At 32.8% G+C, this 12178-nt stretch overlaps 1 protein-coding gene across 1 annotated transcript in view; it reads right to left on the bottom strand.

Moving 5' to 3' along the window:
• LOC129231166 (glycerophosphocholine cholinephosphodiesterase ENPP6-like) overlaps nucleotides 1-11352 on the bottom strand; it is a 165211-nt gene extending 153859 nt beyond the window's left edge. Inside the window, exon 1 of the mRNA XM_054865414.1 lies at nucleotides 11124-11352. Within this exon, the coding sequence (XP_054721389.1) occupies nucleotides 11124-11352 (229 nt within the window). The remainder of the gene's footprint in view (nucleotides 1-11123) is intronic.
• Between the last annotated feature and the right edge of the window lie 826 nt (nucleotides 11353-12178).

Raw genomic sequence — 12178 nt, 5'->3', positions numbered from 1 at the left:
ACTATATGTATAATTTTACAAAGTCATTAATATTTTTTTTTCCTTGAAGCAGACGGTTTACACCATTTTCTAAAAAATTGTTAGAAAGAAATAATAATTGAGAAATCAATTTCCGCACTTCTACCACCTTTTTTTCATTTGATCATTATTAAGTATAATAATTGACCAACTATAATAAAATAGATATTAATAAAAGGAGAATACATTTTAAGAATTAATAGTTTCGCGAGTTTTGGTTTTGTTGCCTCAAACTTGGGAAATTTATGAGCCCAATCTTGGGTTTTGCGAAAACTGCCAATGACAGCCCTGGTGTCTAGTATGAAAACACATTTCAAACTATGAAGAATCTGTATTACTTAAAAATATTTATAAATTATAACTGAGACAAGATAAAAACAAATAGGTGTATTCAATTTCTTCTGAAATAATTTCTATATTATAAGTTGCATTAAACATAGCAGAATAGAAATAATGTCCGTTTAAATTAATTCAACAAAATGTAAGTTGATTATTCAATTCTATTATATGTGACATGAACATAATTTATAGACATTTTATACGGTAGTTGCTGTAACAGAAAGAGATAATATTTTATTCTGAATGCTTTAAAAGATTTCAAATTATTTAAAATATAATTTACATATTAATTAGGGTGATACTTGCTAGTGCATTACATATCAATTAATGTAATATTAGTGTAGCTTTTTCGTGTGTTTGCAAACTTATTAAAAACATAATCTAGAATCCTAATAATCTACAAAATGACAAAATGTGACATTGCTATAGTCTGCCAACTTGGACGATTGTGAAAAAAGTAGGATTTCAAGAAACCTAACAAAAAATTGCAAGCTGATTAATTGGGGAAGTGTACAAAGCTCACCTAATCGCCCTCAATTGAGCTAGAGTGCTTCGGAAAGTTTTTCCTTAAAATCACCGCTATTGTTTCCCTTGAAATGTGAACCATTCTCACCAGGGAGCCTCATGAATAGTGTAATGGCGAAAAACTCTAAGGGGATCTGGGAAATAAATATCGTCAAATTCTGCTTTTTTTTTAATCATTTAAAAATCTTCTCTCTTTTTTTTCTGCTTATAAAACTAGTTTGAATCTTGTTTCTATCTTAATTAGTACAAAATATATAATTATTTTTGTTACATGCATTAAACTAACATTATACTTTAACTTCAAAACTTTAAACACGTTTTTATCCATGATGCAATGTTTCCCCAATTTTTTTTGTATTCAAACTCTTATAAGTCAAGAGCTGATAAAGATAAAGTAATGAAATTTGGAGCACATCTTTTTCAAGCAGTTTGCATTAATTTTTATTCGGCAAATTTGGAAAAAAAAAAAGTTTCTTCGAATGTTTCGAAATTTTTCTTCAAATACTTTCTTTCCTTTTTTCTTTTTAATTAATATTTTTTAAATCATGAATAACAATTGAAATTTTGATATTTGTCGAGCACACTTTTTTGAAAAAAAATTTGAAAATTGACCAAGAATATTTTGAGTTTTAGCAATTTAAAACAACCCTACTTTTTGAAAAAAAAAAACAAATATAAATTAAATTTTAAAGAATTAAATATTTTTGTCATGATTTTGCTTTTTAAATAAATGCTGAATCAGTGCAAAAAATTTAAAAACTCTAAACTGAATTTTTTTTTTTTTTTTTTTTTTTCAAAATGTGTCCCGGACCCCCTTAAGTAGGTAGCAATTTGAAGAGAATCTTGAGACATATTTTTAAGGCAAAAAAATATGCTTTCGTCCGGCCGTTAGATATGCTTCTAAAGTCAGCTGAAATTTTTTGAAAAGTGCCGAATTTGAAGATTTGGCGAGAGATTCATGGCGCAATTTAACCGTCTACATCCATCCATCCATCTATGATTCGTGCTAAAGATAGCAAGTTATCTTCCTTTACTCACAAAACTCGCTATATTTGGCGACTTTTCTTAAAATTTCATCGGCCGAAAGTTTTTGATAAGCGCCAAATTTAAAGTCTTAGAGAGAGATTCGTAACACAATTTAACGTCTGCATCATTCTACAAATCGTGTGAAAGACATCTGCCATTATTTACGGCAACTCGCTAAATTTGGTGACTTTTCGTAAAATTTCGGCAAAATTTAAGATCTCATATTTCAATAACTGAGATACGAGGGCAAACATTTATGCATCCAGAATCATGTTTTATAATGCTCTTCCGATTACAACGTAATACAATCTGTCTCATTATTACATTATTGTATGTTTTTCTGGTCAGTTTTGTTAGAACCAGATCTCCCCTAAACCCTTAAGTCAAATTCATCAAATTGTGCGGGTAAAATAGGAACTTTCTCAGTATTTGTGCGATATGGGTCATCGAGAGATTCGTGACGCAATTTGACCGTTTGCATCCATCTACAAAACGCGTGAAAGATATCTTCCATTACTGGCGGAATCTCGCTTAATTTGGCGACTTTTCTTTAAAGTTCCAACTCCAACCTAATAAGACTTTCAAAACTATGGAAAACAAAACTTTTGATATGTACCTACATTATATTTAAAAATGTAAACATTACGATTTATAAACAAGGTTTTATTGCGTTTGGAAATTGGGAAGCTATGTAGCTGTGCCAATATAAGCTGTATGCTATACCCATGTAGAAAAAAAAATCAAAATGTCACTGATTATTCCTCTGGAACTTTTCGGGATTTCACACGTTTTCCCTTATTTCCTGTGAAAATCAAGCCTCTTTGTCAAAAAGTTTCCTGAATTGCTACAAGTTGCACGAATACTGACTTCACACTGTTGTGAAAAATATTGCTAATTACCAGTTTAAATATTAATTTTGCGTATATATGAAATGTATTATTCGCTTCGGCCCCCAATACGGCCAGCCCAGATTGACTAAGCTCCTAATAAGAGCGAATAAGTCTTTGGAATCCGTAGCTTTGCATGCGGGCAAAGATGCTTGTTACTCTGACTTGAGATTCTGTCTTAACTTAGTCCATGGTTTTAATGATGCTTTAGGACCATTCTTTGAATCAGGAAAATTCCAAGCTATTATTTTAAACTTATTTAAATTTACTCTGAGATTTCAGAGACATGAATGACTTTAACCAGGGTGATTTCTGAGTTCTTCGGGAAGATTCTAGGATAATATTAAGGGATATTACTGAATTTTAGCAGAAAACATTCCTATTTTTTTTAAATATAGGTACATGGCACAGATTGGGCACATTAAGTACCCATTATTTTCCAGGAACATTTCTGACTGGTTTTACAGTGTATTTATGAACTTGAAAAAGTTGGAGTGAGCTAAATGCAGTGAAGTATTAAAACGGCAATGGAAAATGTTTATCATTCTGTCATTAGAAGTGCGGAAAAGTAGACCTCAACAGTAGTATCTACAAAATCATTTAGGAATGCTACAGAAAGAGGGCTGTTTCTCTTTAGAGTTTGGTTGGGAATTCAACAATGAAGAAGGATAGAGGTGTGATTGTGGCTACTATAGCTGTCTAGTTTTGTGAAGTATTTTGACACTTTCATATTACGTCTTAACAGGCTGCAGTTAACATTCGTAAAGAGCTATTCCGTGAGCAGCTGTTGCACAGAACAGCAACAATACGAGATCCGCTTAGTTGGATGGATACGCATTTTCGTAGGTTAGTAGTAGAAGTAGAAGCACGAGAGTAAATCTCCGAATCCTATTCCAAGATAGGCCTTATAATAGAAAGACAAGAAATTCTGACAGTAGACGAATCGGCGCCTCAGTCAGTATCAGAAATATATTAGGATGTTTAGCGTTTACATGCCCTTTATGAGAAGTTTTTCTACATGCTTAATATTCAGCAACTCAAGATCAAGATAATAGCCAAGGTATTTAAGGTGCTTCATGTACGATGATAAATGAGCTATTAAAATAATATTTGAATGATAATTGAATAGTTTTAATAATTTTATGCAGTAGTAATACACATATATGGTATAGAGAAAAAATATCATGCTTCAGAGAAAAAAAACCCTACAAATTTGAAAACCGCATGAATATTTAACTTTAAAACGTCTCGAAAATATAGTTCAACAGAAAAGTGCTCAAAATTGTTAATCAGTGTTATCTAGAACAAAAATGTTTTAAGTTGGAAACTTTTCTCTCGATAAGGTGTACACGTTACCTGTAGAAACGAGTAGGGCCTATATTTTCAATTAAAAGCAACAAAAACAATTTTGTAGAAAGTAACTTCAAAAATTCGATCAAAAAAGTGCGAGTGAAAAATTCGCTTCATGTTCTAAATACGAATTTGATATTAAGTATACTTCAAATCTCTGCTACAAACGAAGCTACGAACGAATTAAAGCACTTTAGTGATTTAATTGAAGAAGAGAAAGAAAAAAGAGGCAATGGAGACATTTGTTAGAATTTTGAAATGATTCTGTTGATTGTGCTATTTGAAACCGGGAAGAGTAGCAGAATGGCTTATGTGACATTTGTTTATATTTTGAGATGATTATGCACGTAGATAGTGTTATTTGAAAGAGGAAATAGAAGGACTGTGTGACTTTTGTTTGCACTTTTAAGATGACCTTGCGGAAGAACATGCGGTATTTGAAGGAGTGTATGGATGTAGACGTTATGTGATGCTTGATTGAATTTTGAGAAGGAGTTACTTCATGAAAGTGAAGCATTTGATGTTTATCTACACGATGATCTCAAAATGTAAACAAATATCACCTAACCCTTTCTTTCACTCACCTCTTTATTGTTATCTTTTTAAATGCAAATGCAGCAGTTTAAGCAGTTAACTTAATTGTGATGCTATTCAAAAATCCACAACTTAGTCAACCTAAATTTCAACACTAAAATTACTTGGAAAATTTTTCCTGATAAATACAACTACAATTATAATAAAAGGATGCTCTAATAATCTCTTAAGGAAAGCAATCTCGTGAAATTTCGATAGCTATTGGGTTATGGCCGTGTGAAATCCGCAAGGCACTTCAACCTGACTATCTCAGATTTTCATAAAACTTTCAGAAAACTTATTCTTTGCCATTTTAAATTTGGATATACATATTTTTAATGTATCATTCATAGTTGATAGGTAATTTTCTTTTTAATTCATCGTAAAGCACTTTTTTTAATTGGCAGCAGTGCTTTAAGCTGTTATAACTCAAGTTCTATGAACGCTTCGGAGTTGTATAATAGCTCATTTTAAAGACATTTATGTGCACTTGAATTTCTGACAGTACTTGAAGAAGTTTCACAAGAAAAAAAAAGTTTTTCAAAAAGTTTTAAAGCTTTAAATTTTTTTTTAAAAAAATGTCCTTTAAATTTTTCAAAAAATATATGACTTTTAAAGTAAATAAATGAATATATTCAAAAATTCTCAGATTGGGTTCGTGAATTGATCAGCAGTTGTAGTAAATACAGCGGGAACTGTCGCTAAAACTGTTTAGTAACTGCTGGAACTCGAGCTCCAGTCATGTTCCCACTCAGAATTTTTTCGGATGTATTAATTAAAAATTATATTTTGTTTTCGAAATTTTCAACGGACAACTTCGCAATTATTTTTAAATTTTACAATTTTGTGAAAAAATTTTTTCTTGAACATTATTAAAATTACATATGATTAAAATCCATATAATTGTCTTTAAAATGAAGCATTATACAATTCTGTAGCTCCAACAGAACTTCAGTTATAGCAATTTAAAGCCCTGCCGGTAAGTAAAAAAAAAGATTTTTTTAGTATATTTCAAAAATTAACTATTCATCAATTATGAATGATATTTTCAAAATATATACTCGTATATACCTAAAATTAAGCTGTAAGATTTTTGAAAGCATCATAAATATCTGAGATGGTCAGCATGATTTTTTCCCTTTTTATAAGTTATCGAATAACAACTCAATTTCATGAAAATGAATATAAAACCAGAAAAAAATAACGTAAGTAGGGGAATGTGGAGCGAAGTGAAATAGTTCAGATGACTGAGCTTTTTCAAAAGGAGCAAATTGAATATTTGTTTTGAAAATTGCAGAACATAAAGAAAGAACATTGCATTTTAAGATAAAACTTGCATTGAAACAGTATTTTTTTATTTTCTGCAGTAAATTTGCGCCTTCAAAAAAAAGTGGAAAATTTTTACTTTTTTTTTATGGAGCAAAATGAAAAATAAAACATTTTCTAAGGAAGTATTGTCTATTTAAATACACATAAAAATATTTTTGATCAAATAAATCAGTAAATAAAAGGTTGAATGAATAAATGAAAATATAATGAAACAGTAAAAGAATAATTAAATAAATAAATTAATTAATGAATGAAGAAAAATAAATGAGTGAGTAAAAGAGTAAATAAATGAGAAAATAAGTGAAAGAATAAATAAATATAACAGAATTACTAAATGAATGAATTAATGACTTCATGCGTAAGTGATTTAGTAAATGATTGAGAGTAAACGAAATAAAGTACTTCACTTCACCCCATCCGTTTTGCCCTGTATGTACTTGATCAATAGTACAAAATATTTAAAAAACAAATAAGCTTAATATTAACTAAATAAATACTGCACCAATTATTAGAAGGACTCAGTCAATATTTAAAATGTTAACAACAAGAACTTTATCATTTTATAATAACAAAAATAATTTTCGACTTACAACAAAATACTACAATATTAGTATGAATATTTAAAAATTGCTTGTATTCTCATACGTTTTAATTTTCAAACGTACTTTTTTCCTGGCTGGAATATATTTGATGTGGTGCTACTTCGTTAATACACTATCAGGTAGGTGGCGCTAAAAGCAGAGTAAATGTTTGATCAATTATTTTCCTCGCTATTTCATTTTGTCTCACATTCCGCTATAAGAAATTTGGTAGCAACTAAGAGACACCCATCATAGAATACAGTTTAGTACATTTACTCAGTTTCTATTTGTTATACGACTTTACTGCTATGGCTTTGATAAAAAACAGCTAGACCTTGGACGAGTTCATTTATGTTCGGGTTGAAAAGGAAGATATTCTCACATAGTGGCAAAAACCAAAAGCCGTTATTATTAAAGCATACTGACTTTCCTCACTATCATTTTATAAATATAATTGCTCAATCCTTTGCTCATCGAAAGTTATCTATTAGAGTCAGAATGCACGCTTATTTCCAAATAATTCATTAACCGGTTATTTACGGTTTTGTTTTTCTTTTTGAACTTTTCATGACTCCGTGTATGGTCTCATTTCTGTCTCTAACAAGGGTTCATAAGGAATCAGCTAGTGGAACAACTCAATTATTAAATTAACTGAGTACAATAGGCTTTCAACGTCACAGTAGATCTAAAGCGCTTTCAAAAAGTGAATACTGATGCATATTAGAACTTTATTCAATAACAATGTAAACAAGAAGTTGCTTAACAAGAAATGCTAATGTGAATTGCTTGAAAAAAGAATTTCGTCAACCAGTGTGTCGAAAACGACGCTTGCGATTACGGTTAGTTTATCGTAGCACAAAAGGTCGATTAACGACTAATTCTATGCAAATTGGGAAGTGAGTCTTAATTAAGGAAGGAAATAAACGTTGTTGTTCAAAACAAAATATAAGTGCTTTCACGGGGTGAGCATCCGATCCCCCAAGAGCGATACCCCACCCCCCGTATGGTCTAAGTAAATACACTGTAAAAACGATTCAGAAACGTTCCTGGAAAATAATAGGCAGCTGATGTGCCCAATTTCAACCAGTAACATATCTTACAAAAATCAGGAACGTTTTCCGATAAAAGTCAGTAACCTTCCTGGGATACTGGGAAATCTCCCCTGTTAAAGCCAGCCGTGAAACTTCTTCAGAAACTGAATAGGTTTAATGTATTTGATTAGAGCCTTCCTGGTTTACCATGAAGGCTCCGGAAGTATTAGCGCAACCACGGCCAAAGCTATGCAATAATTGCAAGCAAGAACCAAACATGTTCCTTGCCTGCAATTCCAGCTTCGCAAAGCTGCAGCTATCCAGTGACTTATTTGCTCCCATTGGGGAAGTTTAGTCAATGCAGACGGGCTATAAATAAACTAGAGCCGACACACTTAATAAACACGCTCCGCCAACCTTTAAACTGGTAGCAAAAAACATTTTTCACACCAGTGAAAAGTCTGCATTCGTGCATCTTTTGGCAATTCAGGAACCTTTTTTGCGAAGATACTTGATTTTGCGGGGAAATAGGCGAAAACCTCTGAAATCCCGAAACGTTCCACGGAAATAACCAGTAACGTTTCGAATTTTTTTTACAGTGTACTATAGAGTCCCCAAAAGTAAAAACCTCCAAAAACGGAAACAAAAAATTCCTAAAAATAACCCCCAAACAATTTCAACAGTGCAGTCTGCGACATGCCCCCTCCCCCTTGGTGAGCATTCCTGGGTTTCAAATAGACAGAGAAAATTTTTTATTACATATCGCACCCCGGTCTACGAAAATTATCACAGTTCAACAAAAAACAAACAGCAATGGAGAAAATCAACATCATAACAGTAGTTGCAAGCGATTAAGTCTCAAACATTACAATAGGGAGCAAAGAATTTAAAATGTGATGCTTTCTGGTTCGATTTTGTTGCCTAAATTAATAATGCATATTTATAGTTCGAAAATTTTTCTTCAAAATTAGGAAAAAAACATGATGTGCCACTTTTTAATATATCGTTTTTACGCCACCATGTGCCAGTTATGAAAGCTAACTTTGTGCGAGTTTTGTGACAAGAAAGATCATTAACTTTATAGACTTCAAATCAATAACAAGGACGGTTTTTTTTTTCTTTTTTTTTTTTTTTAAATTTTGAGTTGTTTCACTTCCCTTGCCGCTTGCGATGTGGAAAATAGGCAGAAAAATAGGAAGTTAGAGAACTATTATTTTTTATCAAATCGAAAAATATATAGCAGATGATAAATGAAGAAAATATGCCATAATAAACTTTATGTGTGCTAACTAGAAAAATGTTGCAGTTAAATACGAAAATAGTTTTTTGAAAACATTGGCGGTTCACCAAAAGTGTCAGGTTCAGTCCAAACCAGATTTCTAGTAAATAATACCAGTGAACAAAAAAAATCTAGGATATCTATTTTGTCTGACAGAAAACTTCCGGGTAAAAACTTTCTGGAAGTAAACTATTGCGGAAGAACATGGCCATGGGCGATGAAACAGAATTTACTGCATGCAACGCTCAATTTGTGTTGTCTCTTTTGAAATAGAAATGTATTATGAGTGAAGTGTAAATAAGCAATAAAATATATCGTTAAGTAAAGCATATCTGTGTCAATATTTTCCACGATGACTAAACCGCTTTTTAATTGCAGCTAATACATTACATTACATTCCAGGGTCTCCTCTACTACACGTGATTTAACAGGTTGGATGGGGCCCTTAAGACAACTCTGATTCAAGGACTATTCACGGTGTAAAGACATGGGAAATTCAGGATGTTTCCTGCATTCCTATTGAAAAACCAAAGCGTAATTGCATGTTAAGTGCTAAACGCTTTGGAGATTCCTGGATAGATGATCTCACATGTCTCATATTTTTTCGGCTTTTGACGGTCTGTTGTCATTCAAGAGTTTTGTTCATTGTGCTAACAAGTGGCTCAAAAGTTTGATACCCGAACATGAATTTGTTCCTACCTGGAGCAGGACCATGTTGGCCAAATTGGAATGCGACATTTCTGCTGAGTAGTAACAAAAAACAAACATACAATTTCGAATATGTTCCTCCACAACACATGACGATGCTCACCGCACCATGCCATTGTTACTATCGCAACGATACCACTTTCAGCAGACCTCACACAACGCCCTCTCTAAGTACGGGAGGTTGATATGCCGGACCCTGTTTCTTTTACGGTTGTCTAAATTAGGTACTTGAAAATATAACCACAGATGCAACACTATACTATCGCATTCAGGCAGTTGAAACTATTTCATGGAGGACGTGATCTAACGCTTACAGGAAAAAGGATGGACTTAAAATATGTTTTGATGAAGTTGGAAGTTTTGATAGTATCTCATTCACGGCTATTGAACATTATTTTTTCCTGAATTTGATTCATTGGGCATGTAAAATGCACTTTTTGTAAAATATGTATTTTTAAAAAGAATATGAGAGATTCTCTTAATTGTCATGAAAACAAGAAACTTGTACAGTCTTATTAAGCCTTTGACGCACAATGAAGTCTCGAAGACCTCAAAGATATTCGCAACGGCACGTGAAACTTATGACGTCTCAGAGACGTCAAAGAATCCGTACCGGCACATGAAATGAATGACGTCTCGGAAACATTAGACAAATGGCATCTGAAAAAGGTTAAGTTTCGGAAATAACAATGAGCAAACGAAAGATATCTCGGGGACGTCAAAGGGTCTAAAACGGCGCAAGAAATTAATGACGTCTCGAAAGCATCAAACAGTCTGGAATAGCACCAGAAATAAATGTATCGGAGGCGTCAAAGATACTGATAGGGCACTAAGGTAACGACACCTCAGAGAGATCAATTTGCAATGTCACTTGAAATAAATGACGTCTGTCTTGATGACGTCGTAGAATCTTTATTAGCAGATGAGAAGAAGAACACTTAGTCTTCCCTTTGTAATCCAAGGAGTTCACGTTTTAGTAGATTTTAAGTAGTATGTGAAGAGGTTAAAAGTGGAGACACTGTATTGAGAAATGTTATCTTACCCCCGTGTTTTGCCCAACTTTTTTTACCCGAGATTCGCTCCTCATATTAAGTTGAACCTTGTGGGCCAGAACACATATAAAATTTAATTATATTTAATTTTTTCAGATGACATGGGTAAACATGAGAAAGGGTGGAAATTTTCAAATCAAGAACTGTTGTTCTCAATACTACGTGCTTGTATTATCAAAACGGAGTTTTCAGTTGTTTTTTACTGACCAATTTCTGAAACTTTTGCTCTAAATTTTCAACAGTTATTCTTGATTCTGAATGAAAATGACTAGTTGTCTCAGAAGATTCTAGGACATAGTTTCCATTCATGACATTAAACATAACAATGGGCCACATGGATCAGCTTCACGGGCTCCTTACGACCCGAGGGATAAAGTTGTCATATATGATGCAAGTGATATTAAAAGAAATATAAATGCACTAACCTGTCACTATTGTATACCAATTCGGGTAAGAGTTCGAAGGGAAAACAGGTGTAACATACTCCGCTTTGACACCATTATCCGCTATCCTCTTAAATCCGGCATAGGAGCTGTCATTGAGATAATCCCATCGCACACCGTCTACTAGAACGACAATTGCTTTCTCGGTCTCTGTGGGAAACGAAGGGTATCCCCAAGCAATCCCAAAACACATCAACAGCAAAATCCTCATCCTCGTCTTCTCTCGACTCCTCGAGTTCAAATGTGATCCATCTTTCGGAAGAACCGACTCGCTTCGCGATCTCGAACCGGTTTTCTCGGTGAAACCTTTTTACTCCAATTTGTTTCGTTTCAAGCGTCGAATTGGGGGAAAAAGCGCTGCTTTTGAAAAACAACTCCGATGAGACTACTAGTTTCGTGAGAAATGAGAGACAAGTACTTCTTGTCCAAGTTCTATTTACTCCGATTCAGAGTAATACAGTTCCTCTTTTTTTTTTTTGAATATCATTAATTTTCAATATTTCTACCAAATTAAAAGACAAAAATTGTAAATGACAAAATCATTGCAATATATATGAGCAAAAGGAAACCGGAAAAGAGGTTAATTCATTCTAGTCACTCTCTCTCTCTCTCTGGTTTTACTTCGATAAATAAACAAATCTACAAAACATTTTTCTGGAAAAGATTGCTAAGGTTTTTGTAATTATATTGGAAATTTTTTTGCTTTTTTTTCCAGAAAGTGACGGTTTTATTCAGTAGAAATTAATTCTTCTTTTATTAGATTATTTCAATTTAATTAATCTTCTCTAATTTCTCACAATCCGAATTTTTTATCTTTGTTCTTGGTAAAAGTATTCTCTTTGAATGACTTACAACGCGTCGGTAATTTGACTCGGTTTGGTCATTTGTTACTGAAATTTGTTCATTAATTGTTTTGATTTCTTCAACTCAACTGGTATATGGATTTGCGGAGAAAAAAAGGCATTAAAATATAAGGTGGACAGAAATTTCGCTATGTAAAATAAGGTAGTCCAAATATTGAGCAAGGTAATGAAAGT

The sequence above is a fragment of the Uloborus diversus genome, chromosome 10, assembly GCF_026930045.1.
Source record: "Uloborus diversus isolate 005 chromosome 10, Udiv.v.3.1, whole genome shotgun sequence".
Taxonomy (NCBI): domain Eukaryota; kingdom Metazoa; phylum Arthropoda; class Arachnida; order Araneae; family Uloboridae; genus Uloborus; species Uloborus diversus.
Note: the sequence above shows the minus strand (reverse complement) of the source record. Positions and strands in the feature narration are given on the sequence as shown.